Source organism: Podospora pseudopauciseta, assembly GCF_035222475.1.
Source record: "Podospora pseudopauciseta strain CBS 411.78 chromosome 7 map unlocalized CBS411.78m_7, whole genome shotgun sequence".
In the NCBI taxonomy this organism is placed as follows: Eukaryota; Fungi; Ascomycota; class Sordariomycetes; order Sordariales; family Podosporaceae; genus Podospora; species Podospora pseudopauciseta.
The window spans coordinates 2,289,870-2,316,956 of record NW_026946667.1 but is presented as its reverse complement, the minus strand read 5'-3'; the positions used below and the strand labels follow the sequence as shown (position 1 = coordinate 2,316,956).

Here is a 27,087-nt window from a genome sequence, read left to right as displayed (position 1 = left end):
AACCTACCTATACACAACAGGTATTATTTCTAGGATTTACATCATGCCCTGCAGCAAAAAGGCAGTCCATATATTATTAACTGCAGTCAGCTCCCAAATCCGAACCCTGGTGTCACTGAAACTGAACTGTGTAAGTCAAAACCCGGATGTCTGCCAAAGATTCTTAAGATTCTTGAATGTCCCATCCATCCATCCATCTTTGACACCCACCCCAACGATTCATCGTAACATCCAACGCTCCCCTCCTGTCATAACAAAATGATCGTCTAAACCTGCCGCTCATCTTTCATCTCTCAGAAACCCAAAACACCCGGACATGCCCAAATAAAACCTGATAACTTCTCTCCCCTCCCCCAAAATCTGAAACGTCCCACCACCAGGAGCAGGCCAACAGTCCCAGCCCCAGGCCCGCCCATCCGCCCCGCACACACGCACAAGCATATCCACACCACCCACCTCACCACCAACTTTGTTAGTGTAGTAGCTTCGAAGAGCAACATTTTCAGCCACCCATCTCAGAATCCTGTATGGATTTCCCCCTGACCCTGCGGACCTACAGGCCCTTCCTCCATGGATGTGGCCGGTTTATTTCGGGCCCGTAATCAAGGTACGGAAGGAAAGGGCGACTTTGTACAACCTGACTCGAGACCTGCTTTCCGAACCGATGTGAAGTCCAAATCTTACACACACGTTACGTCTCCAGAGCGAGGAAGCATGCATTCCCATATACCAGTGATAAAGCCAGGAAAAGAAACCTGGTATGATCAAGCATGGTAGTGGTAGTCGTACATTTAGACCCTTACCTAGTAAAAACAACGCCTTTCGTTCAACCCCACTGCTACGCTGATAATCATACACACCCATCACCCCCCTTTTTATCCCACAGAAACAATAAACATCACTATCCAAGCCCGCCCTTGTCCCAATAACGCCATCTGAAAAAAAAAACCCACACATCACCTCCCCTCCCCCTAATGATGATGATGATGCCCAAACCTCGTCGCCAAAGGCAGCAACATCCCCACCACCGTTCCCAAAGTATCCCTCAACTCCAACCTTCCCCCCCTCCTATTCCCCCCATTCCCAGCCTCTGAATAACCCCCCCCACCTCCCTGCCCAGCATGATCATGCCCCCCAACCCCAAAAGAATTCTCCTCCTGCATAGCATGCATAGCCACATACAAAAACGTCCCCCCGCTGAACAAGAGCAGCATCCCCGTCCACCACTTCCCCCCCTCCTCCCCCTCCAAATGCTCCCCCCCCAGCATGCCCACCATGAAATACGTCACCAGCGCCCCCACCGGTGCCGCCAGGCTGAACACCATGAGATGCACCCTCGCCGCTCGTTTGCTCAACCCTTGCTTAAGCAGCGTAGACGTAAGCCCAAACGCCGCGGGGGCCTTGTGGACCAGAATGGCGAAGAAGATGATCAGGCCGACGTTCATGTTTGATGTTGTCGCTGACGCCCCCATCGCAACACCGTCTGCTGCCGCGTGGATCACCAGTCCTATTGTCGTTGCTAGTGATCGTGATTGTTTCGGGGAGGGTGTCAAACCCCCGAGGAAGGACTCGTCTTCGAGGTCGGAATCGGGTTGGTGAGTGGAGAGGTTGTCGAGGGATACGTGGCGGGATTGGGGGGGAGGGGTGAAGCGGTCTGTTAGATGGCGGGGGAGGCGGTCGATGAGGAACATGAGGGCGAAGCCGAGGATGAGGGAGAGGCCGATGTGGAAGGCAGGGAGCTCGTCGTCTTCGGTCTGAGGGGGATCATCGCGACGGTGACGGTGCGGGGCATTATCGTCGCGGTGATGGTCGGAGGAGGCGGAGGCGATGGCTTCTATGCCCTCGGGGACAATGACTATAAGGCATGATCCAACTAAAAGACCCGCGCCGAGGGAGGCGACGAAGCGGAGTTGGGATTGGGTGAGGCTGATGGATAAGGGGAGTGCGCCGGCGAGGAAGGAGCTGTAACAAACGCGAACAGAGGGGGGTCAATTAGATGGTGGCTTGAGGAAGAAGGTTGTGATGAACATACGCCACGGCCATGACCACCTATGGAAACGAGAAACAGTGAGTTAGCCCGTTGTCTTACAAATCGCCGCGGGGAGGGGTGGCTGGCGCATCATCAAACTTACCGAGGTCACGACGAGGAAGATTAAGCCACTCATGATGGGGCACCAGGCAGGTAGATATTTGAAATTGAATAGGTATATCTATTATTTGACGGGGGGAGCAGGAGGAGAGCGGAAAAGACCCCTTTGTCGATTCATGAGGGTCAAGACGGGCCCAACCACCAAATTTGCGATGGCCGCACAGAAAAAGATAACGGTGGTGTCGTCGCAAGCGCAAAAAGGTTGGCGATCAATGGCGGACGATCTGGCCGCAAGATGCGCAAGACGGCCCCGCCAGCCCGTTACGCTTGGCTGGATTGAGTTAGGCTTGTACAGATTGAGGTGAGAACCCCTAGTGGAAGTCTTGATTGGGAAGGGCTGGTTATTGCAGAATGCGAGGAAACTGCGAGGAACTGCGAGGAGGAGAGGATGGGTTATCTCGGTTAGACAGTGTGAATGAGGGGTATTGTGGTATCGGGTAGCCAGTGAACACATGGACTTCGTACAGTCTCTTGTTATTCACCTAGTTGTGAACGTTGTGAATGTTGCCAGTTGGAGCTCAAGTGGCAGCAAGGATGTCAAAGGTGGCCCGAGCTTTCAATTAAACCGTCGCAGTGGAACGCGCCGTACGATTAGAGCGCGTCGCGAACCACTTTCACGTCGACGACTTGAAGCTTTTGTTGTCGCATTCAAGCAGCACAACCTCACCAGCCGCAGAGCTTTGTTTTGCTTACCAGCTGCATACCAGCCGCATACATCCTATAGCAACCGCCAGCCGCATCACCACCATGGCCGACGACGACGGCGCCTGTAAGCTACTCCAGCTTTCTTCACTCCACGCAAATCAATTTACTAACCAGCTTTCCTTACCTACCTAGGGACGGCTTCCGCCAACGAGGCTTTCGTGATCTCTCTCGTTGCCCCAGGCTCCAATGGCAAAGAGTCCAAATTCCACCCCAGATTCACATACCCCATCTTTGGCGAAGAGGAGGAAATCTTTGGCTACCAAGACCTCCAAATCAACCTCCGCTACAATGCGACCGATATGCGCCCCAACCTCCAGATCAAGTTCAGCAAGCAGTTCCCCGCCATAGGTGACGCCGAACCCCTCGACATCAAGGAAGTCCTCTCCGAGTTCCTCCCCGAGGTTGCCTTCCAACCCCTGAAAGATTGGAAATCCGAACTTGCCAAGCCCCGCGACGACTGGACACCCCCCGGTGAGCTCCTCACCAGCTTCACCAACAAGGCCGGCCGCTTTGAAGTCTGGAAAGGCTCCCTCTCCGACCCAGCCGTCAAGCAGCTCGTCAAGCGCATCCAGATCCTCGTCCCCCTCTTCATCGAGGGCGGCACCGCCATCAACGTCGACGACAAAGACGCTGGCCACTGGACCGTCTTCTTCCTCTACCAAAAGAAAACCGACCCCTCCAACAAGAAACCAACCTACATCTTCGCCGGCTACTCCACCGTCTACCGCTTCTTCTTCCTCCACCTCCCCCCAACCCCACCAACCACCCCCCTTTCTGACAACACCTCCTCACCCTCCCCAATCAACGACCCCATCGTAATCAAGGAAGACTTCCCCCTCGGCACCCCCACAATCGACATTACCACCCTCCCCTGCCGCTCCCGCATCTCCCAGTTCCTCATCCTCCCCCCCTTCCAGCACCTCTCCCTCGGCTCCCGCCTCTACCACACGGTCTACCAAACCTACCTCTCCCACCCCCCCACAAAGGAAATCACCGTCGAGGACCCGAACGAGGCCTTTGACGACATGCGCGACATCAACGACCTCCGCCATTTGCGTTCCCTCCCCTCCTTCCAAGCCCTCCAGATCAACACCTCCACCCCGATCCCCAAAACAGGGCCCGTACCCAAAAACATTATCGACGAGGCCGCCGCCGAAAAGGTACGCAAAGAGGCAAAGATTACAAAGAGGCAGTTTTATCGCGTCCTGGAAATGCAGCTCATGTCCCGGCTGGGAGAGTCCGTCCGTCCGGGCATCGGCCTGGACGAGAGCAAAAAAGTTGCCACTGCGACGGAGAAGAAGGAGTACGCGCTCTGGAAGTTGATGCTCAAGAAGAGGCTGTACGTGCACAATAGGGACGCGCTTGGACAGCTCCAACTAGAAGAGAGGGTGGAGAAGCTGGGGGAGGTGGTGAAGGGGGTTGAGTTTGATTATGCGAGGTTGCTTGTCAAGATGGAGGATCAGGAGCAGAGGCTGATGGAGGAGGGCGAGGGGGTGGTGGTGGCGATGAATGGGAAGGGGAAGAGGAAGGCGACCACGGAGGGGGTTGATGATGACGATAATGGGGAGAGTGTGAGGAAGAAGGCTAGGGCTGAGGATGAGGAGGAGGAGGAGGAGTAGTAGTAGTAGTAGTAGTAAATTTGGTAGCAAGCAAAGCTTGGTAACTGGCCAGGATCATGCGGATTATTTCTCTGGTTTTTCTTTTTTTTTTTTTTTTTTTTTTTTGTACGTTTACTTTTGTGTGTAAATTGTACAGCGGCGTTTCTGGTTTGGTGTTGGGAGGCTAGCAGGCAGGTAGTCGGTATAAAACAGCACCCCGTGTCAATAATTAAGCTACAGTTCTTTTCCCAGACGCTTCTTCAAAGAGGCCTGTACCTACCTCCAAGTCCCACAAGATATATATATATACACAAGCACTATAGGTATGGTATCACACCTAATCAACAGCCATCCAATCCTGCTTTTCCTCCCCATCAAAATAAAAATAAACGCCCCAAACACCCGCTGTTTTCCCAAGTTATTATTTCCCCCTTCCCAAAACGCCATACGTACCATAACAAATCTCCACCAGTCAAACACTCATGAGTGATGATCTCCATTAGTCCTCTCCCCCCAATGCACACACCCACCCCCCATCGCCTCCTTCCACTCCTCCCACTCCTCATCACACATCCTCTCATCATCCTCCCCCAGCTCGCTCGTCTCCTCCCACAACTTGCTCAACTCGGCCTCATTCTCCGGACTAACCGCCCAAATCCCCTCCCTCTGCCTCTTATGCCGCTCCCTATCCTCCTCAATCCTCTGCTCAACCTGCTTCCTATCCAACTTCATCTTCCCTTTCCCACCACCACCAATAGAAACCCTAGTCTGCGGCGTAGGCACCCCCCCACCCCCACCCACATCACCATCCCCAACAGCAGTAGTAGGCGACGACATGAGCGCCAGATCCTGCTGCGCGGCAGAATACCTCTCCCTCAACACCTCCTCAATCTGACTCAGCAGCTCCCCATCAAGAAACGACTTTGCCGCCAACGCCTGCAGGACCTTCCTCGCAACTTTGACGTTTGCGATCCCGGTCCCATCTTCGGGAGCGACAGCGTCAACGACGCGGATGATGTCCCGCTGCATGAGAACAACGTATTCAGGGTGGGATTCCTTCTGGGCGAGGTCGAGGAAGTGTTCGATAAAGTACATAATGTTGGCGCGGGTGTTCATGTTGTTCTGTCCTTTTGTCAGTAATGATGTGGGGATGTAAGGGGCGGAGGGTAAAGGGACCTTTTCAAGCTGCTCCAAAATGCAAGAATGCAAATCCTCCCCCATTTCATGGTGTTTAAGCGCGAACTGGGCCGCCTTTTGGGCAGACGTAACCGAGGCGTTGAGTTGCCTCAGCTGGTTTGTGAAGCGCATTCGCACTTCGAAGGGGTCGGCCATTTTTTTGGTGGAGTGATGGTGGTGATGATGATGATGATGATGATGATGATGATGGTTTGTGCCGGTTGAATTGTTGTTGTTGATGTAGTTGGAAAGGTTTTTTAGTTTTTGGCTATTGTTTTTGGACCATTTTGTATTGTTGGGGGTAATATTGACTTTTGGACCATGACCAGCGACGGCACGTTCTGGTTGTGGGTTTTGTGGTTGCTGTCTTGGCACAGTTGTATTTGAAGATGATGGTGGTTGTTGAGCTGCTGGACCTTGATGGGCAATTGGAGGCTTGTGAGAGTCGTCCATTACCTAGTGATGGCTCGTGCACCACCGCCCTGGGGATACAGGTAATCTAGGCGCTTTTTGGGTAGGCGGTGAGGGTTGTGGCGGGGGATAGTGGGGTGAGTTTTTGGCCACTTGGACCCTGGGAAATGGTTTTGGAATTTTGAGAAAAAGATGTTGGTGACACAAGAAAAGGGTGTGGAAGATGAGTTGTGATGGGTTTGGTGATGAGAGTTCGGTGTGATAAATGATAGAAACAAGCAAAATGAAAAAAAAATATATAAATAAATAAATAAAAAAAAATGGTCAGCTGTTGCCCGTGATTTATTAGTGTGTGTTCATGTTGCTCTTTCCTTTTCTTCTGTCTGTTATATTATCAAAATTGCCCCTCTCCGTCACAAGAGTGTCCACAAAAGTTGAGTGAGTCTTCAAACGCAGCAACTTACACGCACCTTCTTCTTTCACATCTCATTCCGAACTTTGGCACAAGTTTTCTGTGAGCACATCTCAACTCACATAACCTATCGGTCAATCTCACATTTATACTACACATCTAAACCCAACTACACAATACAATGAGCGCTTCTCAAACCACCAGCTCCCCCGAGCTCACCATGGCCGTCATCGGCTGCGGTATGTCCCCCCCTCACCCCCCTTCCCACCACTCACATAACTAACTTTCCCCCCAGGAACAATGGGCATAGCAATCCTCTCCGGCATCCTCGCCTCCCTCGACGAGAAATCCACCTCCCCCACCCCCTCCGGCACCTCCACCCCCCTCTACGAAACAACCACCACCCCCCGCCTCCCCTCCAAATTCATTGCCTGCGTCAAGCGTCCCGAATCCGCCAAAAAGCTCAAGACCGCCTTCTCCTCCTACACCACCCCGGTAACAATCCTCACAAACTCCAACCTCCCCGCCGTCCAATCCGCCGACATCATCCTCCTGGCCTGCAAACCCTACATGGTCAACGAACTCCTCTCCGAACCCTCCCTCGCCCCCTCCCTCAGTGGTAAACTCCTCATCTCCATCCTCGCCGGCGTAACCGAAACCCAGCTCTCCCAAACCCTCACCACCGCCAACGGCGGCCAGCCCGTAAACTGCCAAATCGTCCGCGCAATGCCAAACACTGCCTCCCTCATCAGGGAAAGCATGACCGTCATCGGAATCAGCAACCCCCCTCTTGACCCCGAGACGATGGGGACGGTTACCTGGATTTTCAAGCGGATTGGCGAAGTGGTCTACCTCCCTCCGTCAAACATGGATGTTTGCACTTCGCTGTGTGGGTCAGGGCCGGCTTTTTTCGCGTTGATGCTTGAGGCTGCTATTGACGGGGCTGTTGCGATGGGTTTGCCGAGGGCGGAGGCGCAGAGGATGGCTGCGCAGACTATGAAGGGGGCTGCGGGGTTGGTGCTGAATGGGGATCACCCTGCGTTGTTAAGGGATAAGGTTAGCACGCCGGGGGGGTGTACCATTGGGGGGTTGTTGGTTCTGGAGGAGGGGAGGGTGAGGGGGACGGTTGCTAGGGCTGTGAGGGAGGCGACGGTGGTGGCTAGTCAGTTGGGCCAGGGGGTGCAGGGGGTTAATGGGACGCGGTTTCCTGGTAATAACTTCCAGTAGGGTGGGGAGTGAGGAAAAGTCTCATGAGGGTGGTGCAGATAAGGGGGTTTGGGTGAGTTGGGACGTGGTATCCTCCTGATTACTTCCAGCAGGACGGTGGGAATGGGGGAACCGGTGTGAACTGTCAGCAGTCTCGGTGGGGGGAGTGATGTGGTGAATCATGGGACTTGGACGGCGAATTCTTCAAATAACCGCCTGCCAGATTGGAAGATGAGAGAAGGAGAGTATGGCATGAGGCCGTTTGACAGCGACTATTCCCAGCAGGATGGGAGAATGAGAGGGAGACAGCTTGAGATGAGGTCGTCTGGGAGCTACAATTCTCAAAAAGATGGGGCGTCAATGGATGGGAGGGCGGCCTCAGATGGGGTATCATTCTCTCCAAAAAGATGGGAATCAGTGGGTAGAGGGGTGGAGGTCAATCTTGGGGCTGCTCGTGGAAAGGGGTTCGGTTTGTGCGAGGTTCTCGCCGAGGCAGTGAGGGGGGCGTATAGATCTCTCACAGATTCATTAGACTTTCGAGCATTGTTTGAAAGAATACCTACTTGGGTTGAAAAGGATGATCTTGATTAGACTGTTTACCTCTTTGAAAGGGGGGGGAGATTTGCCCTGACAGGTGTATACATCAAAGACACTATGCCCGACTTAGATCATGGCTCTAGAATTGGTTTTCTTTTTTTAACTGGTTTTCTTTGTTTATTTTTTTTTTGTAGAATTTTGATGTTCCAGAGCATCAGGCAAATGCAGTTCATGATGGCATCAAGTATTTGTCATGCAATTAGCAGTTCTCACGAAACAGAGCCAAAGGCAAACTGTCTATATACCCCCTTCTTGGAGCAAGCCACCCAGCCCAACCCCATCCCAAGCCCAACGCCATTTGTGATATGATGCTGTGTCAATCTTGTTGATCCAAAAAAAAAAATACAATCTAATACACCCTTTGCCTTGCTCGCTAAACGTCTCAAAACGCCAAAAGCCACTGCTACAACGCAAAGCCGCAATGGGCACGCCCCTTATCTCGCCCCCTTAATCTTCTCCTTCTCCCTCTGAATCTTCTTGAAGAACGAATTCTGCCCCCCAGCATCCGCCTTTTTCCCCGCCCCCTTGCCCTTCAACCCCTTATTCGCAGCCTTGTTCTGCTCAATATACGCCATATCCTGCCCACCCGACAGCTCCCCAAGCGTACCCGCCGTCCTCCTAACCCCGTTCCCAGCCTTCCTTCCCCTGGCACCCCCAGCACCTCTCCTGCCAGAGGGCTTCCCAAACAGATCATCAGTCTCGGCGTCTTGCTCAAAGCCCTTCTCATTGTCGACCAACGTTCGTTGAAGAAGCTCCCGGCGTTCCTGAGGCGTGGCAAAGGCAAGATCGGGCGTGTCGTTGATGTTGGCTAACTGAGTGATAACCTTGAAGGCGTACCCCTGATCAACGAGGAAGGCCTGGCGCTTGGAGGAGTAGTACATCTCTTGGGTGTCTTTCGATACCAGAGAGTAGAAAAAGGCGTTGAAGCCTTCATCGTTACGGCGCTTGGCTCGTAGGATACGGCCGAGACGCTGGGCCTCTTGCCTGCGGGAGCCGAAATGAGAAGAAATCTGGATGAGACAGGTTGCTTCGGGCAGATCGAGGGAGGTGTCGCCAATCTTGGACAAGAAGAGAGTGTTGACATCGGGATTGTGCTGAAAGTTTTCGAGGACTTGCATGCGCTCCGCCTGGCCGGTGCCGCCGTAGATGAAGACCTTTTTGAGTTTGAGAGCATACTGTTTGAGAGAGTAAAGCTCATCAGAGAAGACGATGATCTTATCGCCGCGCGCTTCGTGATAGTTAATCAGGTACTGGCAAGCTTGGAATTTCCTCGGGTTCATGGCGTAGAGGGTGCGCTTCATGTGGGAGTTGGCGCGGAGATACTCGTCGTAGAATTCCGGGGGCATGGAACACCACACTTCTGCGCACTGGACCTTGGCGATGTGGCCTTGTTGAGATAATTCCATCCAGTTGGCCTCATAGAGCTTGGGGCCGATGAGGAAGTTGAGATGGGAGATCTTGTCATCCTCACGGAGGAGGGTGGCGGTGAGACCAAGCTTAGAGTGCGACTTGATAGACGAGATGACGCGGCGGAAGACATCGGCGGGGACGACGTGGACTTCGTCGAGGAGCATCAGCCCCCATTCTCGCCCTCTGAGGAAATCCATCATCTTCTTGCTGTCGTGAGACCGTTCTCTGGAGTTGGTCACCATGGAGTATGTGGTGACAATGATGCCAGTACTCCCCGAGAACTTGTTCTTGCTGTCGGCTGTGAAGACAGCGATGTCCTCTGGGTTGATGTTGGACCACTTGAGGAACTCCTGGCGCCACTGGACGACTGACATAGAACTCGTGCAGAGGACAATAACTCCCTTCCTGATGGTACAAGCAGCCGTGATACCCACCAACGTTTTGCCCGCTCCGCAAGGCAAGACAATGATACCGCTCTTGGCTCTGCCGTTGCCAAACATCTTGCTGAGACTCTTCTCCTGGTACGGCCGGATCAGAGTGTTGGGCCGGAGGTCAATCTCGAGGTTAGGGTTCACATTGTCGTTTCGGAAGTCGTACTCTTCGAGGATTGGGAAGCCGATCTCCAGGCACTGTTTCTGCACCGTTTCGACCGAGGCATCCGAGATCTCAAAAGAGTGAACGGCTTCCTTCTCGTCATCATCATCTTCTTCATTCAAGGCAGCAAAGACATCGGCCTCGGCGCCTGCCTGCCCTTGCTCGCCATTTTGATTATTCCCCTGCTTCAGATCGGCCTGGTGGACGCCGGCAGCGTTCTTGGTGCCGGGAATGACCAAGCCGGCCATGGTGGGCGCATAGCTGGTGCTGATGTCAGTAGTCCCGGAGATGCGGGCTGCACGAATTTGTGGATCAGCCAACAGCTTCTGAAGCAGTTGTGTATCAACGCTCTCTACAAAGTACTTGTTGTTCTTGAGCACGAGCTTTACCTTGCCGTAGCTCTGGGTACAACTGCTAATGAAGTTGAGAATCCTGGGAGGCAGCGGTGTCTTCAGGAAGCGATCGAGCGTGTTTATGATATCTTGCGGCCTGAGACCAATCGACACAGCGGCATACAAGCTGTGCGTTGTGATGCGGTACTCGTGAAGCAGAGATGGACGCGACTTTGGCTCGGCAATGGTGATCAGAAAGTCTGTGGCCTGCTCTGACAGTGGGCTGAAGCGCTCTAACACAATGGTCCCGTCCGGCTCGATCCAGAGCGGGCGGTTCTGGTGATCGGGCTTGAGCTGGTAGTGAGAGTAGTCTCTCTTCTTGAAGTACTGAGAGGCGGCATCGTAGGTTCTTTGACCCGCCTCCTCACCGCCGTCCACATTCTTGGAGGTGAGGGCCCACTTGTTCACGAACTGGTCCGCCTCCTTCGCGAGCATGTCCTCGCGCTGCTTCTGAGCCTCATCGACATCCTCGTCGTTCAAAAAGTCCTCATCCTCCTCGGACATCATGGAGCTATCAAGACTGCGCGGCGTGCCAGGACCGGGCGTTGAGAGCGCCGAGGTGCGACCAGCTTTCGCCGCCGCACCCTGAGTGCCAGGCGCCTTTCTTTTCGGCGGCATCTTGTCCCAATGTATCTTATCGGTACGGGTGCGGCGAGGTTGCCGCAAACAAACGCCGGGCGATGGGATGGCAGCGACTTTTTTGTCAGTGGCAATTGGGTGGTGAGAAAGAGAAGTTAAAAGTTCAATGGCAAGAGTTGAAACGGCGCTCTGACATAGTGGCTGCGGGTTGGTTGCCTGTTGGTTGACTAATCCAAGGGTGTGCCTTGCAAAGCCCCACAGTGCAGTTCTTCCCACAGCCCCTTCCACGTGCACGGTGCGCTCCCGAGTCCCGACCACCGGTACCTGTTCACCCACTTCCCGGGTACCTCTTCACTGGTCTCTACAAAGTAAAATATTCACTACAAATCTGACTTAAGCCCCAAACCACCAACCGACCAACAACATCCCTCTTACACACCAACAGCCCCATTCTAGAAGCTCCGTCTGTTGGTTCCAAACCTAGATCTTCTCATGCACAGTTCCTGGAGCGCATCCGTCTCTTGCCCTGTAGAAGCCCCACGTAATGAAGGTACATGTCCCCACACTTCTTATAAATAATGCCAAGCTTTTATCACCGGCCCCACTCCACCGCTTCTGCCACGCCCCCCCACCACCCACCCACTACCTACTACAAGGTTCTACACCATGATGATGAGGGCTCCTCCAAAGCCGATACCTAATTTGACAACCCACGGGATAGCCAAGCCGTATCTCCGATCCTTGCCCACCCTCCGAATCTCACGAACCAACTGCCTCACGATAATCACCAACAAAAGCTTAACCACCACCGCAAGGACTACCCCCTTTTGACAACATGTGGTACGTACACCTCATTTCCCCAAACAACACCATCACACCTTATCCCAACCAGCCCATCACAACATAGGTCTCGCTCGCTAACGCTCGCATCCCAGTAAACATATTCTAAACGCCCAAGTCTCGATCCGCTCCCCCTGTTGCAGGAAATGGTTCGACTGCGTAGACTGCCACACCGAATCCCAAACCCACCCCCTCCTCCAGTCCTTCGAGATGGTCTTCGCCTGCAAAAAGTGCAAAAAGTGCTTCCGCAAGGACGTCAAAGAGTTTGAGGAGGCGGACGAGTACTGCCCCCACTGCGATAATCACTTCGTCCTCGACGCCCTCACCCCCAAGGCCGCCATCACCGTCGAGGCCGACGACGTCCGGGTCGATGCCAGGATGCTCAAGGATGACAGAGTAGCCGCCAAGAAAGAAAGGCCGACCGTGTTTGATCCCGATGCCGATGTTGACAAGTTGGGTTAAGTAAGGAGGAAGAAGACCAAGAAAGCATATATATAAAACAAAGCGAGCGTTTACTACTTACTGGATTTGCGATACCCATGGAAGAAGAATAAAAACATACATCTGGGAGATGACAGCATGGAGTCTTGCCATCTTTGATATGAATTCATCGTGTGAACTGCAAGTGGGTGGTATTATCATACATTTGAATTCCTCAACCAACCAGCGCTCGCTTCTGCTCTAAAAGCCAGGCGCCATCCCATCTATCTCGGCTCCTTGACCAACACCCTACTGCTCAGACTCATCCTTTTGCCGAGTCAATATGGCAGCACTTCCCTGCCCTGGAGTCCGGCCCTTCTTCTTCTTGTCCGCCTCTTCTTGCTTCTCCTGCTCGATATTCTTGACGTAATTCTCAATATCCTCCACCGGCAGCAACTCCAACGTCTTGCCAGGCGCCATGATGGCAATCTCGATATTCTTGGCGCCAGTTTGCACCACCTCCAACAAAGACTTGATGGCGAGTCTAACAGTGGCTTCCCGGTCCATATCCTCCTTGTAGTTGCGCTCGAGGAACTCGCGGACTGTCTTGCTGGAACGGCCGATGGCATTCGCTTTCCTTGAATGGGTATCAGCATCCTTCTACCCCAAAATCCCAGAACCAAAAAACCTTACCAAGCAGAATAGATCCCCGACGGCTCCGTCTGATACAACCTCGGCACCTCACTCCCCTTATCAAACCCCACAATCAACGTGGAGATGCCAAAAGGTCTCACGCCACCGCTCTGTGTGTACCGCTGCTGCACTCCGGCAACGTACTTGGTGATGTACTCGATCGTGACGGGGTCCTCGAGGTTGAGCCTGTGGGACTGGGCCTCTAACCGGGCCTTGTCGACGAGGATGCGGGCGTCGGCGTTGAGGCCGGCAAAGGCGAGGCAGACGTGCGTGTCGATGAGGCCAATCTTAGAGGGGGTGATGCGGGTGTCTTGGAGCTTCATGGCCGAGCGCTTCTCGCAGCCGAGGACGACGACATCTTGGCCTTTGACGCCTACGGCGCAGGTTCCTCGCTTGACGGCCTCGCCGGCGTATTCGACTTGGAAGACGTGGCCGTCGGGACTGGGGAGGGGGGGGGGTTAGTTTGGATTTGAGGAGAGAGGGTGGTGGTGGTTGGAAAGGTACCTGAAGACTGTACGTGGTAAGGGTTGTTAGTGATGGCTGCAAGCAAGGATGTGGGGAATTGGTGGTGGTGTTGGGGTTGGATGGGAGGTAACACGTACCTGAGAGCGCTCTATCGTAGCCCGATGCCATGATTGTAGATTTCTAGGGGTTTGGATGTTAAGTCTGGAGGTTCGAGTACTGGTTCGGGGATTTAGATGGCAATTCGGGCAGTGGGGTTGGGCAGTGGAATTCGAGGTCGTGGTGGTTGATGTTGGCTTTGGTTTGGAAGGGCAGGCTACCACAGCTGTGACGACGAGCTTGAGGCTGACAGCTCCCCCCAGCCCAGCTCCAAGAGGGGAAGCACAGACCATTCTGCCAAGCCATATTCTCTCAGTGTTCTCGTGGGGCAGCTGCTGCCGCTGAAAGTCAGTTGCAGCTGGCAGCGGGGTTTAGGCGGGCCGGCTGTTTTAACAGTGTGTGAACCGATGTCGCTGCTCTCATTGAAATCTCAAAGTTGAAGTCATACTCTCTGTTATATATCGGCCCCCAACCCACGGTCTTGGACGAGACAGGCGCTCAGTTTATAATCAGTTCCTCTGCCGGGCGCACCATATAGATCCAGCTTTCCTCCCGAATTTCTGTTCAGCTGAGAAAAAAAGTTGGATATCTACCTAACAAGCTCACAATGGCCGCCCGTTGCCAGTTAACGCCCGTCTTGAGAAGGCTCGCCAGATCCACCACAGAAGTGAGCAGACAACCACTCCTGAGGCAGTCCCTCTCCCGCCATACCGTCAGACACATCAGCACATCGAGGCCAAGACTTTTCCAACCGACAGCCGTGTCCCAAAAGGGCGAGCTCACCAGTGAAAAGTACCCCGACATCCAACGAGACTCGAGATTCGCCCAAGTCACCCCAGAACATGTCAAGTTCTTCAAGGACGTACTGGGAAGTGAGTCTGCCGTGGTTGACGGTGTGACAAGCGACGCTGCCGACGACATCGCCCCCTTCAACAGTGATTGGATGAACAAATATCGCGGCCACTGCAGGTTGGTGCTCAAGCCGGGTACCACGGAAGAGGTCAGCAAGATCCTCAAGTACTGCAATGACAACATGTTGGCCGTGGTACCTCAGGGTGGCAACACCGGTCTGGTTGGCGGTTCTGTTCCGGTCTTTGACGAGATTGTCATCAACATGAGCCGCATGAACAAGATTATCGAGTTCGACGAGGTCAGCGGCATCTTGGTGGCAGAGGCGGGAACTATTCTGGAAGTGGCGGATCAGTTTCTGGCGAGCAAGGGCTATATCTTCCCCTTGGATCTCGGGGCCAAGGGCTCATGCCACATCGGAGGAAACTTGGCTACCAACGCCGGAGGCTTGCGTCTTCTCCGCTACGGGAGCTTGCACGGCACCACCCTGGGCATTGAGGCCGTTCTGGCCGACGGCACCATTGTGGACGACCTCTGCAAGCTTCGCAAGAACAACACTGGCTACGATCTGAAGCAGCTGTTCATCGGGGCTGAGGGCACCATCGGCATCATCACCAAGGTCTCGATCCAATGTCCCCAGCGGTCGGCGGCCCAGAACGTGGCCTTGTTCGGCATTGAGTCCTACGAGCTGGCCCAACAGGCTTTCCGTGAAGCCAAGGGTCAGCTGGGCGAGATTCTTTCAGCTTTCGAGCTGATGGACGAGGGCAGTCAGCAGCTGGTACGAGATGTCACAGGCAACAAGAGCCCATTGGAGGAAAAGTATCCCTTCTACTGCTTGATCGAGACCAGCGGTTCCAACGCCGAACACGACGCAGAGAAGCTTCAGTCATTCCTGGAGGACGTCATGGAAAAGGGCATTGTGGCTGATGGAACGCTTGCCGAGAACGAGACACAGATCAGGTCGTTGTGGACATGGCGTGAGGGTATCACCGAGGCGCTGGGCCATCTCGGCGGCGTGTACAAATACGACGTTTCGATTCCCCTGAAAGAACTCTATCAGATGGTCGAGGACGTCAAGGCCCGGATCGACGCCGCTGGTCTGCTTGGCGACACGGACGAGTTCCCTGTCAGAGCGGTCGTCGGGTACGGCCACATGGGCGATGCCAATCTGCACCTCAATGTGTCCACGCGGCGGTTCGACGAGCGGGTGGAAAAAGTGCTGGAACCATATGTCTATGAGTGGATTGCGGAAAGGCAGGGCAGCATCAGCGCCGAGCATGGGCTTGGCCTCATGAAGAAGAAGTACATCGGCTACAGCCGCAACCCGACCATGGTTGGCCTGATGAAGAACATCAAGAACACGTTTGACCCGGTAGGATCTTTTCTCTCTTTCCCCAGACTTTGTGGCAGCCAAGGCTGACCTAGGCGATAGAACGGTATCCTCAACCCATACAAGTACCTGTGAGAAGGTATTTCTTGCACACGCCAATATCCGAGACGCAACACTACCAACAGCATGACAACGGCTGTGCTAATTGGTAAGCTACCACGACGCTGATGATACCTCCTACCGTTCTTGTACATAAGTTTCGACAGCGGCTGGCCCCAAATTTCCGGCGACGCGGCAAAGTCGACGGTCGTCTCTAATATGACGGAGTTGAAACCCGAATTCCGGAACTGTTCCGTGTGGATGATGCAAGGTTCAAAAGATGCTTAAACTGAGTCAGCCTGTGCACACCATCTGTGGATATCTCGACATCACACGCCGAAGGCTACCTACCTACCTAAACTGCAGCGTGCTCCCTCGCGGCTCCCTTCAAGGCAGTCGGCGAGTTTCTCTCCAGATGCCCAGTGCCCCATGATATGCGATGCCTTCATCGGGGAGCAGTTGGCGCTTCTCGTTGGTTTCATTGGTTCGGTTGCGATAATTGGATTGGATCATGTATGGCCTCCTATGGAGCTCCCGCCTGCGCCGCATGCCAAACTTGGTAGTCGGCCAATAGCCAATTCGTCCAATGGAACTGTCGCTGGCTTACCACTTACCGTCCCCCCTCGTCAGCCACCTCAGCCTGCGTCCCGAACATGCTTGCGCGCCTTCTTCACCTAACCATCCCATCATGCCCCATGCTGCAACGCCCGTGTGCTCAGCCCTATGCCCTATGACTTCTCGTTCTCGTTCAAGCCTCGGCCGAGTATACCTGTCTCTTAGTGGAGTACGGCTGGAACTGGCCAAGTGCCCTCCCTCCCGCTCGTTTGGGAGACCACACATGACGGCTGGTCAGTTCCAATCTTATTGTTTCTTTGAGTCCGACTCCGAAAGCAAGTGAGTTCTTACTGCGTGGGTCCGCATACCGCGACTGCGACTCAACGCCAACGGGGCATGCTCGTGTTCTCACCAGATGACCCCATGCAGCTAGCATCAACGTTCTTTCTTTCCACCAGGCCTTCTATGACGTGCCTTGCCTCTCGAGCTAGGAGGGGGTGGGGGGTGTTGGAAAAAGCGAAGAGAGGGAGGAGGGTGTTGATCTCAGCCTACCACCATGTGGTCGTGGTGAGTGCCAAGGTAGACGCCGTTTGGTTAGGAACTCTCCAAGATCCAACAAGAAAATAAAAGTTACTAAAGAACCGCGCTTTCCCAACTTGAAGATATCTTTCACGAGTTACCTGCAGGTCATGTACGGTAGCCCAGTCGCAGGTCTTTGATGTTTTAGTACCTAGTTGACCCCCCCTCTCCCTTCCCAACGGCAGTGCCGATCCAAGTCACCACCCAACGATATGAGCCGCACGGCGTCGGGTACTAGAAGAGTGACCTGTTGGATCGAAGAGTGTACCCATCACCCATCATCCTGTTTATTCTGGAGCCAACAAGAAGATTACGAAGAAAGGTGTATTGCGTGGCTTGTTTTCTGAACCCCCCCCCTTGATGGATGAGTTACCTGAAGGCAAACCATAGGGGGGAGAATAAGTACAAATGGGCCGCGGAACACACCACTATGAGCATCTGTCTTGTCTGATTTTGTCGTTATTGCCGTTTCAGTCTGCCGAGTCGTCGCTGCATATATACCTACTAAGCCGATAGTCATCAATATGGGTGAGTTTTCTTACTTCTCCTTGTGGCAAGACGTCACTGGCCCTAGCACGGGCTGTTGGGTAGTTACGGTACTGTCCTTGTCCACACAGGGAGATATCTTGCTGACTATCCCCGGTACAGTCGGAGTTCCAGGAAAGTACAAAGGCTGCAACAGTAAGTCTGGCGTCCAAGCTGTCGGGTTTAAATGGGAGGAGTCATAGCTGACGGTGATATCTAGCTTGCCGAGTTCGTCGAGTCAAGGTAATTTCTTCCATATAGCTAACCTCGAGGATGACCATCATCTTCTGGAAGAGTCTCAGAAACTAACCCAGCATCTCCAGTGTGACAACGAGCGCCCTCTCTGCAGAAAATGCCTCGACAGCGGCCGAGAATGCGCCGGCTACGAGCGCGAGACGGTATTCATCATCGGCACTATCGAAGACCAAGGGCGGTGTTCCTCGCACCCTCCCCGGGTGGTCAAATCCAAAAAGAGCAGCGGAAAGCAGTCGTCATCCAAACGAAGCGACGACACCGGCAGCTTCCAGCTCGTAGCCAACACGCCCTTTCGGCCGGCATGGGATGACTTGATTTCAGTCTCTTGCGGAGGACAAACCTTTCAAGTCCAGATCGCGGCCCTTTTCACACCACTAGGCTCAGTGACCAGAGCCTACGCCACCGATGAAGACGAGGGGGAACAAAACCGGACAATCTTTGTGTCGTTTCCTACTTACCAATCCCCTGATCTGACGCCCTACCCCGGGGAGGACGATTTCCAGCTGTTCTCGCAGTGTATGGTCCACCTCGCACCACCGAGCGAATCCCGAGGAGGTCGAGGAACGCAGACGGATAGTATATTCATGTTTCTCTACGAGGTATTTGCCCCTTTTTCTCCCCTCCCCTCCCCTCCCCTCCCCTCCCCCATTCTAACCCGTGATGTGACGTCTAGCACAACAACTCCATCACATACAACCCCACCCTCCCACCATGGAAAGACCCCTCCCTCCAAACCTCCACCGTCCGCCGCCTCGGCCCCTCCGGGTTTCGTCAGTTTCCAAACCACCACTTCTTCGCTCGCATCTACCGCCCAGCAGCAATTTGGACGGCCCTCCTCTCCTCCACGCCAACCTTTTTGTCAAGTCCAGAATGGCAAACCACACCCTACGAATCCCACCCCCCATCCCCGCTCGACAATCTCTTGTCCCTCCTATCCCTCCTCCCGGCCTTGTTCGCCAGATTCAACAACATCACCTCCCCTGACACCCCCCCCACCCTCTCCCGCCGGTTACTTGCCCAAGACCTCTTGTCAAACATGATGGATATTGAACTCCGACTTTCAGCATGGTTCACCTCCCTCTCTCGGTCAGCATTCTGGATAGCGGACCCTGCCACCCTGCCATACCAACCGGAGATTCCGTTTATGGAAACGTTTGCTTTTAGAGATACACAGACTGGGCTTGGGTTGTTGTTTTACTGGTCGGGGTTGGTGCTGCTTTGGCCGAAGATGTGGAGGCTGTATTGGGTTTTGTTTGAGGCGGTAATCGACGGCCCAATAGGGGTGGAAGTTACTTTATCCGGGAAGCTAGCGGGCGTTGACCCGATGAGGTGGGGGTGGAAGGAGACAAGGGGGGTGGCGGAGAGTGTCTGTCGGGGGGGATATTGGGTTTTGCAGGGGGCTGCGCAGCCGGATTTGGTGGGGTGGGTTGTTGAGGTTCTGGACTGGTTTTATGGTGAGCTGCCGGGGATGATGACGGGGTGGGATGAGGGGTTATGGTTGGCGGGGACGGGAGGTTGGAGATGGGGTGGGTGAGGGGTTGAGGGAGAGGGTGCAAGGAAGGGGAGGGATATTGGGGAGGTTGTTGGGGGGAGGGGGTGGGTTGATTATGTGAGTTTTTGAGAGGGAAATGGGATTTGTATAGAGATATATATAGAGAGAGAGAGAGAGAGAGAGAGAGAGAGAGAGAGAGAGAGAGAGAGAGAGAGAGAGAGAGAGAGAGAGAGAGAGAGAGAGAGAGAGAGAGAGAGAGAGAGAGAGAGAGAGAGAGGGGAGAAAAAGAATACAGCGGGACTGAGTTGGGGCTGTACTAGAGAGGGTATTCCTTTACTGGACGAGTGGGGGTTCTGTTCTTCTTTTCTTCGGTATATATACTGATATCCGGTTTGGGCTTTCGGACGCTTCTGACTGCTTTTGTTGTTATACGTTGCATTCTTTTTCTTTGCCTTTTCGTTTATTTTCTTCCAGAGACTTTGGGTTTGGTTGGGTGGTAAATAGATTTTAGATGATGTATGGCATACATCAACATTGAGACGGCTTAAGATATATTATATTGAGAGTCAAGTGTTTAGGTCAAGGTAATATCTCTCTACTTTCTCACAGGTGAATTATCATGAAAACTTTAGCTACTTGTCATGGAATCGTCTCACTCGCCTTACCCTTTCATCACAGCTGACATCAGCAGCATGTCCAGGATCACTCTCAGGCAAACTCTTAAGCGGATCTGACCTGCAAATGTCTCAATAATAATACTGCAGATCCTACTCTTCTCAAAATCAAACTCTCCTGGCAGAGCCACCTCCAAAAAGACCGATGTCAAGTTTACATCCAGGGTATCTCCCAAACTGGTTACAAGCTGCTACTTTGCCTACAGTCCCCTGCGCCAAGAGAGAGTGTACAAGTGCCAGCTGAACCTTCGCTCCAATCACACATAACCTACGCAACCGCAACTCTTTATTCCAGAACAAGGAGTGTTCCGAATCTCGTTCAGCTCGTACTTGCTGTTCGGTCTTCAGCATGTCAAAACATGGGAATTCACAGTAAAACAAGTCCGAGGGAGGCCGCTCATCGCTCTCTCCCGAGGGAGCAGGAAAAGAGATGTGGTCAATATAGACTCGAGCCTCACCCGCAAACAACCAATGATGATCAAGACACACGTTCCTTCCCGCTTTTAACTCCCCCTTTATTGTTTGGTCAGAAGCTGTTTCTTTCGTCCGTTCGGACACCGACCAAGCCACATACTACACCCCAGTGGTTGAACTTCATCGACACACACACAAGATGATGTATCATAATTGCCAAACCCCAGGACTGGCACTCAGAAACTCAAGGCATAGCTGAGCTTTAGAAGGTGTGCTTTCATGTGATGATAATGTACGATGGTTTCCTACCATATGCAACCACCCAGCTCCAGCCTACGCACTCGGCCAAATGCATCTACTCATGCTCCCACAGTCTCAAAGCCATCAATACCCAGCCGGCTCCGGCACCTTCGGCAAAGAAACCGTCTCCCCTCTGCCCATCCGACATTCCTGCTTCCAGTTCTTGGGCGTGAACTTATCCACAATCTCCTTAAAGGCAGCCTACATCCCAGTCAGCAAACTCACCCATCCCAAACACATCAAGTCTCACTCACCAGAGTACAAAACGACTCATCCCCCTCCAAATGCTTCCCCTCCATCCTACACCCCGGCACAGTAACCACCTCATCATTATACCTCAACCTAACATAATACCCCTCCAACTTCTTCTTCTCCTCTTCCCCCAATTCCTCCGCCGGCCGTCTCCCAATCTCTTTCCCCTTTCCAAACAAACCCCCAAACCACCCCCCCCTTTCCCTTCCCCCTTTCATATTATCCCTAAACAACTCAACAGCAACATGACTAGTAAACGGCACCCACCTCTCCGTCCCAAAAGCCCCCAAACTCGCCAGCATCCCCGCAAGCGTAGTATCATGACACCCAAGCAACCCAAACCTCACCTCATCACCCCTCCCCTCCACACTCTTGACCATCCGCTCAACCAAATCCCCGACCAACCCCCCAATCCCCAACCTCCTATACTCTTCCGACTCTCTGTAACCCTGAAACCACTCCTCCACCCCAATCTTTTCGATTATCCCCCTCGCCTTTTCATCATAAAACTCCTTCGGTAGTCTTGTCTCGGGTCCATGCGCCAAAGTAGCATTAATCGTATCCATCACACCAGAAAGTCTCGGCCTGCTGTCAACCGCCACCTTCCCCCCGTCCATCCACTTGCCTATCAGCTGGTTGAGGTATTCCATGTCAGGCGTGTTGTTATGTCTATCCGCCGCCCTCTGCGCAAAAGCCCGTGACAAAGCCGCAAAGCGCCTGCAGTTGCCATCGTTGGGGTAAAGCGTTTCATCCGCATGTGCCCGCGTGATGATCACCGGTGTAGGGAAGATGCCCGTTTCAGGGGAGGGAAGGCGCGTGTTAGGGGGGTAGAGGGTAGAAAATGTCTGTTGGAGGGATTCCAACGCGCGAGGGACGGGGGTGGTGCGGAGGTAGATTTGGGAGGGGGAGGTTATTGCCGGGGGGAGGAAGCCTAAGCGGGTGATGTAGAGGTCCCGGAGGCGGGCGCCGAGGGAGGAGGTTGTTTGCCGGCCTAGGTCGGTCAGGGTGCCCATGTCGCAGATGTTGTCTGGGTGGGAGGTGGGGGAGAGGGCGAGGGTTGGGGAGTCGGATTCCCGCGAAAAGGTCTCGAGGCGGCGGGTCCATTGGAGGGTTGTGAGAGAGGAAGAAGAAGGGGAGAGGATGGTGGAGGTTATTTGGCGGACTGAGGTGCAGTAGGGCCAGAAGGGGGGGAGGCCGGTGTTTTGGAAGCGGGGGGAGACGGGGGTGCGTTCGCCCTGGGGGATTGGGGGGTTGGTTAGACGTATGTTGGGTTCGTGGTATAGGACGGTGAAGGAATGACTTACATGGCGCATGAGGATCTGGACGAGCTGCAGGTCCAGGTTGGGGGGGTAGAGCTTCTGCAGCTCGGCATCGGTATACGGCGGCCGGGGTTGGAGGGTAGTCATCTTGATATTTGTTGATATGATAAGATGAATATCACCAAGATATCAGGTCAAAGGTTACAATGACGTATCGGGTGACCAAGTTGCCCCTTTGGGGGTACCCTCGGGTGCCAAGCATGTCAATGGATGCTGCCTGTTGTCGAAATGTGGGGGATGTGGGGCATTTTTGTTCCTGGTCCCCCCCCGATTGGCTTTGGCCGTTTTGCTTTTGTCCCCAAAATTTGAAGCTAGAGCTTCTTTTTATATGTAAACCTCGACACAACTCGCAATCGCAGGCGACAAAAGGTCGGCGCATTCAAAACGGAACATGCGTGATCTTGGGAGGAACGTCTGCCTACGATGCGAAGTCCAGCTGCTGGCCGCCGTCAGAGGGCGGGGTCCTCGTCCTTCAACACCACGAAGTTATAGCTCCAACTCCAGCCCCAGACCGAGACCTGCTCGAACAGCTACGAACAGCACCCGGCAGCAACATGAAGAACCCGAACTACCGTCCGATCTACTCGAGGCTGCCTCGAGAAAACGTGCCGCTGCCGTGGCCATGTTTAGGTCCATTCTTGGGGATATAGCGCAACCAGATGGTCCAGTCCGACCACCACCTACTCCCGCACCACCAGCTCCTTCTGTGCCGTCGATCAAGCCGAGTGGATCAAGTACTCGCAGTGTCAAACTCTCTCCGCCCTCGGTGCCCCAAGCAGCCCAGCCTGCGCCGGTCTCGGCTCCAGCTGAGGCACCAGAGAGGATAGAGCCAGCGCCAATGCCAGAGAGCAAGGAGACGATAGTGGGACAAGCCGTCATGGAAACGACAGAGGCGCCCGAGAAAATCGAGACACCAGAAGCACAAGAGACACTCGAGGTTTTAGAAGCAGCAGAGGAACCAGAGAACCCCCAGCCAATATCGGAAACGCGCAACGCACGGGAAGAGACACGAGAAGAGAAGGAGGGCATCAACATCAGTCCCGTGGGCAGCAGCCTTGAATTTTTCGAAGATGTGGCCAAGTTGAAGCAGATGATGACTGTCGACCATGACTACGAGGCCGCCCTTGCCTTCTTCGAGGAGAAACTGCAGCCACTGATGGAGGCCAAGGCCGGCATACGCGAACTCATGAAGGACGAAGTGGCTCGCGATTTTCTGAGCTATCTCACAAGAGTCAAGATTGCCAACCCGGACGACCCCAGGCTTCCCTCTGTCTCGCGTATCACCGAAGTCACGTTTGGGCTGTCCAATTTGTACTATGTCGCCTGGGGCAAACTGATTCTCACGTTGGTCCAGCACATCACCCGGCAGGAGACAACACCAGATGCCTTTCCGACGTTGCAAGACTATGAGGCCGCCATGGCCAACCGTGCAATCCTCATAAGAGACCTGCTGCAGTCGTGGGACGTTTTCATCGAGCACAACCCCGAGTTCCTGAAAGAAGTGCCTCGACGAAACGCCGCTCCGACGCCTGATACGAAGACGCTCCATAAAACAGTCCATGGCTTGGAGACGAGCTTGGCAGTGCCTTATACTCAGCTCTTTATTTCACTGTCCCCTGAAAAACTGCAGCTGAACACTTCCCGGTACAACATCAGCTGGGCAGCCTATGCGACGTATCGAATGCTCACCGACCGCATCAACTCCAACTACCAGACGAGGGATCAAGCCTCGATGTTTACCAAGATGATGAAAAATGTCCTGACGCGGGCGAAACCGCCGAATGATCGGGATCTAGAGTATAACTTTGCCGAGTATCAGGATCTGCTCAGGTACATCCGCGACCTCGGCGAGGAAGACGGCAATCACATTTGGTACATGCGGGTGAGGACTCCGGAGGCGGAGCGGCGTCAACACCGGGAGGGGATCCACCGCAGGATTGGAACCGCTCTCAAAAGGGCCAGCCTTCGGGAGGTGAAGGCGGCGTGGGTTGACTTTTGGGGACCGGACAAGAACCCGGACGAGGAGAGGATCAGAGTCATGAGTGAGGATCCGACTTTGTTTGACTATTTTATTCAGGCATTTATGCAGCTCAGGCAGACGGAACTGACGAACCATGTCTGGGAGAGCATGCACAGGGTTAATATCAAGCCTACGATCAGGACCTGGAGCGCGCTGATTGAGGGGTGTAGCAGGGCTCGGTCCAAGGGGGCGCTGGATAAGATGTGGGAGAATTTGATCACGGCTGGGGTGAAGCTGGATACGCATATCTGGACGTCTCGCGTGGCGGGGTTGTTCAAATCCGGGGATGCGGAAGGGGGGATCAGGGCGTTGGTGGATATGGAGAGGACGTGGGCGAGCAGGGAGAAGAATCCGCTTGTGGCGGTCAAGCCGTCTATCGAGCCTGTCAATGCCGCGATATCGGGCCTGCTCAAAGCGAACAGGCAAAAGGATGTCATGACTGTGCTTGCGTGGGCGGGGAAGCAGGGGATTAACCCTGATATCCATACATTCAACATCCTGCTTCGGCCGTTGGTTCTCAAGATGGATATTCCTGGTATTCGGAGGCTGCTGTCTCAGATGCAGGACGCCGGGATTGAGGCGGATGCCGCGACGTTTACGATTCTGTTCGAGGGCACGATGAGGAATTATGCTGACCGGCCGAAGGGCGAGCAGCTCGCGCATGTGAGGAAGTTTATCACGGAGATGGAGGCTAGTGGGATAAGGGCGAATATGATGATTTATGCCAAGATTATCAAGCTGCTGGTTGATCAGGGGGAGGAGGGGAAGGAGACGCTCAAGGCGGTGTATGGGCAGATTTTGCAGTCTGGGTTGGAGCCGACGCCGCATATCTACACCATGTTGGCGGAACACTTTTTCAGTCAGAACCCGCCCAACTCGAAGGCGGTGGCGGATTTGATCAAGAACAGACGTCTTCACGGGCCAAAGGCCAATGTGGACAGGGTTTTTTGGGAGAGGGTCATCAGTGGGTTTTGTCAGGCTGGGGAGGTGGAGAAGGCGAAGGAGGTTTTCCGGAAGGAGTTTGAGGGGGAGAAGGAGGTGGGAATGACTTTTGGGATGCTGTGTGATTATTTGGTCGGGTTGCTGAACAGTGGGGATCGGGAGGGGGCGAGGAGGTTGGTGAGGAGGGCGAGGGAGGTGAGGGAGGATTTGGTTGTTGTTGATGGGGTGAAGGACGGGAAGGGGGGGATGAGGTTGGAGTCTGTCAGGCCTGGGGCGGGGATGGGGAGGGAAGAAGGCAAGTTGGTGATGACGGCTAGGTGGTGGAGGCATAGGTTTTGGCATATTGCTGAGAGGGCAGGGGTTATGAATTAGGCTTGGGGGGCCAGTTTAAGTATATAAAGTGTATATATGTATATGTATATATATATACATAGATGGGAGTGTAAGAATAGATGAGATATAAAAGGGTTCGTACGGGTTAGAAAATAAAATCAAGGTTGACATGATGAAACAGAACTTTGGAAAAATAAATGCTCGTGCAGTGTTGTGGTCAAACAAGTGGGCTCTCTTTTCTCTCTGTATGCGGCTGGAATAAGATGATAAAAATTTTTGTGATCCTCAATTTCAGGTTTGGCAGGTTGTACAGCTTGGCTACCTAGAGGCTCAATGGCCAACAACAACATATTGGCTCCTGTTGGTAACCTGGCACGCTATGGACAAAACAACAAGCCTACTAACATCTTTGGAGATCATGTGTGGTAAAGAGCTACTTGTGTAGGTCACTGGGCGGCCGTAAAGTAGCTCACCACGAGCCATTGGGCATATTCGAGGTTGACAAGATGTCAGTTGGCATTCCTACCCACTTTGGGCGTTTGTGGCATGCAAGTTATCACGATGGTTGGGTGTTTGATGTCTTGTCAGTGTGTGTTGTTGGTCTTTGAGTAGATGAGTTTTTCCAATCCAGTGGCCGTAAAGATTCCAGTTTGTACGGGAAAGTCTTTCGGCTCTTGAGAGATTCAGGCACCTGACAGTGTTGACCGTTGCTTATGTTGAGCCAGGTGAGCAATCAGGGGTGTTAGTTAGATGTGCTTGACACCAAATGGGAGTTGTCCATCTGAACTTTGGACTTGGGAGAAATATGCAAGCTTCCCAAATTGCTACCTGCCCAGCGGCGCGGTCATCAAGAGCTGCCAAACTTGCTTCAAAACGCAGTCATGCCGTGGCAGATGCGATATCGCAAGAAAACCATTTGTTTGATCTATATCCCACAGAGCTACTTCTGTTCTCATTTGCAAGTTGAAGCCCACCAACCCCACCCCCAACAGTCGTGACAACATATCACAAAAATGATCACGAGCCCTCAGTCCGGTCCCAAGTTATACGTACTACTTTCGGAGACAAGCAAGCCACTCTCAAAGTTGCCAACTGTGGTGACATGAAACAAACCCAGAATGTGGTGGAGGTGGTGGTGGTGGTATGTTCCGAGAGTTACACACTGAAGGGATCTCTGGGGAGGAGACAAATGGCGTATCAGAACCAGTACCGAAAAAGGAGCAGGCGGCAGTTGGGTGTGGCTCGGGTGTGTGTTGTGTCTGTTGTAGCGCCATCTCGGTGCTCTTTGTGCCGCCCTCAGTTGAGTCCCATCCCGTCATCTGGTCCTTCCGAACAAAGCTTGTCTTGTCATACCCATCTCATGCGGGGTTGTTACTGAAGCAAGAAGGGAAACAAAATTGCGCATA

General features: G+C 53.5%; 11 protein-coding genes across 11 annotated transcripts; 6 read left to right on the top strand and 5 right to left on the bottom strand.

The window, feature by feature from the left end:
- Positions 1 to 431: 431 nt before the first annotated feature.
- On the bottom strand, positions 432 to 2,732 carry QC763_710030 (uncharacterized protein). Its single transcript, XM_062915993.1, has 3 exons — positions 2,133 to 2,732; positions 2,033 to 2,049; positions 432 to 1,962 (listed from the first exon to the last, which is right to left on the bottom strand). The coding sequence occupies exons 1-3, from the start codon at positions 2,163 to 2,165 to the stop codon at positions 972 to 974; spliced, it is 1,041 nt and encodes a 346-aa protein (XP_062762002.1). The 5' UTR covers positions 2,166 to 2,732; the 3' UTR covers positions 432 to 971.
- On the top strand, positions 2,618 to 4,473 carry HAT1 (histone acetyltransferase 1; the record flags this gene model as incomplete). The annotated part of the gene is made up of 2 exons (XM_062915992.1): positions 2,618 to 2,918; positions 2,987 to 4,473. Exons 1-2 carry the CDS (start codon positions 2,897 to 2,899, stop codon positions 4,471 to 4,473), a joined length of 1,509 nt encoding a protein of 502 aa, XP_062762001.1. The 5' UTR covers positions 2,618 to 2,896.
- A 194-nt stretch (positions 4,474 to 4,667) lies between these two features.
- Positions 4,668 to 6,298, bottom strand: QC763_710010 (uncharacterized protein). The gene is made up of 2 exons (XM_062915991.1): positions 5,629 to 6,298; positions 4,668 to 5,574 (listed from the first exon to the last, which is right to left on the bottom strand). Exons 1-2 carry the CDS (start codon positions 6,079 to 6,081, stop codon positions 4,933 to 4,935), a joined length of 1,095 nt encoding a protein of 364 aa, XP_062762000.1. The 5' UTR covers positions 6,082 to 6,298; the 3' UTR covers positions 4,668 to 4,932.
- A 200-nt stretch (positions 6,299 to 6,498) lies between these two features.
- On the top strand, positions 6,499 to 8,075 carry PRO3 (delta 1-pyrroline-5-carboxylate reductase). Its single transcript, XM_062915989.1, has 2 exons — positions 6,499 to 6,690; positions 6,747 to 8,075. Exons 1-2 carry the CDS (start codon positions 6,633 to 6,635, stop codon positions 7,676 to 7,678), a joined length of 990 nt encoding a protein of 329 aa, XP_062761999.1. The 5' UTR covers positions 6,499 to 6,632; the 3' UTR covers positions 7,679 to 8,075.
- A 613-nt stretch (positions 8,076 to 8,688) lies between these two features.
- Positions 8,689 to 11,268, bottom strand: SSL2 (DNA repair helicase RAD25; the record flags this gene model as incomplete). The annotated part of the gene is made up of 1 exon (XM_062915988.1): positions 8,689 to 11,268. The coding sequence occupies one exon, from the start codon at positions 11,266 to 11,268 to the stop codon at positions 8,689 to 8,691; it is 2,580 nt and encodes an 859-aa protein (XP_062761998.1).
- A 488-nt stretch (positions 11,269 to 11,756) lies between these two features.
- QC763_709970 (uncharacterized protein) lies at positions 11,757 to 12,633 on the top strand. The gene is made up of 2 exons (XM_062915987.1): positions 11,757 to 12,069; positions 12,165 to 12,633. The coding sequence occupies exons 1-2, from the start codon at positions 12,065 to 12,067 to the stop codon at positions 12,529 to 12,531; spliced, it is 372 nt and encodes a 123-aa protein (XP_062761997.1). The 5' UTR covers positions 11,757 to 12,064; the 3' UTR covers positions 12,532 to 12,633.
- On the bottom strand, positions 12,634 to 13,979 carry PRE6 (Proteasome subunit alpha type-4). The gene is made up of 3 exons (XM_062915986.1): positions 13,785 to 13,979; positions 13,183 to 13,630; positions 12,634 to 13,126 (listed from the first exon to the last, which is right to left on the bottom strand). The coding sequence occupies exons 1-3, from the start codon at positions 13,813 to 13,815 to the stop codon at positions 12,799 to 12,801; spliced, it is 807 nt and encodes a 268-aa protein (XP_062761996.1). The 5' UTR covers positions 13,816 to 13,979; the 3' UTR covers positions 12,634 to 12,798.
- A 175-nt stretch (positions 13,980 to 14,154) lies between these two features.
- On the top strand, positions 14,155 to 16,057 carry DLD2 (D-lactate ferricytochrome c oxidoreductase; the record flags this gene model as incomplete). Its single annotated transcript, XM_062915985.1, has 2 exons — positions 14,155 to 15,964; positions 16,025 to 16,057. The coding sequence occupies exons 1-2, from the start codon at positions 14,351 to 14,353 to the stop codon at positions 16,055 to 16,057; spliced, it is 1,647 nt and encodes a 548-aa protein (XP_062761995.1). The 5' UTR covers positions 14,155 to 14,350.
- A 1,622-nt stretch (positions 16,058 to 17,679) lies between these two features.
- QC763_709940 (uncharacterized protein) lies at positions 17,680 to 19,469 on the top strand (the record flags this gene model as incomplete). The annotated part of the gene is made up of 4 exons (XM_062915984.1): positions 17,680 to 17,683; positions 17,804 to 17,836; positions 17,942 to 18,534; positions 18,609 to 19,469. 4 exons carry the CDS (start codon positions 17,680 to 17,682, stop codon positions 19,467 to 19,469), a joined length of 1,491 nt encoding a protein of 496 aa, XP_062761994.1.
- A 1,178-nt stretch (positions 19,470 to 20,647) lies between these two features.
- On the bottom strand, positions 20,648 to 22,652 carry QC763_709920 (uncharacterized protein). The gene is made up of 3 exons (XM_062915983.1): positions 22,372 to 22,652; positions 21,070 to 22,302; positions 20,648 to 21,016 (listed from the first exon to the last, which is right to left on the bottom strand). Exons 1-3 carry the CDS (start codon positions 22,471 to 22,473, stop codon positions 20,900 to 20,902), a joined length of 1,452 nt encoding a protein of 483 aa, XP_062761993.1. The 5' UTR covers positions 22,474 to 22,652; the 3' UTR covers positions 20,648 to 20,899.
- A 125-nt stretch (positions 22,653 to 22,777) lies between these two features.
- QC763_709910 (uncharacterized protein) lies at positions 22,778 to 25,720 on the top strand (the record flags this gene model as incomplete). The annotated part of the gene is made up of 1 exon (XM_062915982.1): positions 22,778 to 25,720. One exon carries the CDS (start codon positions 22,778 to 22,780, stop codon positions 25,718 to 25,720), a length of 2,943 nt encoding a protein of 980 aa, XP_062761992.1.
- Positions 25,721 to 27,087: the final 1,367 nt, after the last annotated feature.

What these genes read in the sequence shown, in the direction of transcription:
- QC763_710030 (XM_062915993.1), bottom strand. Translation starts at nt 2,165, where the DNA reads ATGAGTGGCTTAATCTTCCTCGTCGTGACCTCG.
- QC763_710010 (XM_062915991.1), bottom strand. Translation starts at nt 6,081, where the DNA reads ATGGACGACTCTCACAAGCCTCCAATTGCCCATCAAGGTCCAGCAGCT. An exon ending in TTTTGGAGCAGCTTGAAAAG is followed by an intron (nt 5,575 to 5,628) that starts GTCCCTTTACCC and finishes ACAAAAGGACAG; the next exon opens with AACAACATGAACACCCGCGC.
- PRO3 (XM_062915989.1), top strand. Translation starts at nt 6,633, where the DNA reads ATGAGCGCTTCTCAAACCACCAGCTCCCCCGAGCTCACCATGGCCGTC. An exon ending in CATGGCCGTCATCGGCTGCG is followed by an intron (nt 6,691 to 6,746) that starts GTATGTCCCCCC and finishes CTTTCCCCCCAG; the next exon opens with GAACAATGGGCATAGCAATC.
- PRE6 (XM_062915986.1), bottom strand. Translation starts at nt 13,815, where the DNA reads ATGGCATCGGGCTACGATAGAGCGCTCTCAG. An exon ending in CTACGATAGAGCGCTCTCAG is followed by an intron (nt 13,631 to 13,784) that starts GTACGTGTTACC and finishes AACCCCCCCCCC; the next exon opens with TCCCCAGTCCCGACGGCCAC. An exon ending in TCGGGGATCTATTCTGCTTG is followed by an intron (nt 13,127 to 13,182) that starts GTAAGGTTTTTT and finishes TACCCATTCAAG; the next exon opens with GAAAGCGAATGCCATCGGCC.
- QC763_709920 (XM_062915983.1), bottom strand. Translation starts at nt 22,473, where the DNA reads ATGACTACCCTCCAACCCCGGCCGCCGTATACCGATGCCGAGCTGCAG. An exon ending in TCCAGATCCTCATGCGCCAT is followed by an intron (nt 22,303 to 22,371) that starts GTAAGTCATTCC and finishes CCAATCCCCCAG; the next exon opens with GGCGAACGCACCCCCGTCTC. An exon ending in ATGAGTCGTTTTGTACTCTG is followed by an intron (nt 21,017 to 21,069) that starts GTGAGTGAGACT and finishes ACTGGGATGTAG; the next exon opens with GCTGCCTTTAAGGAGATTGT.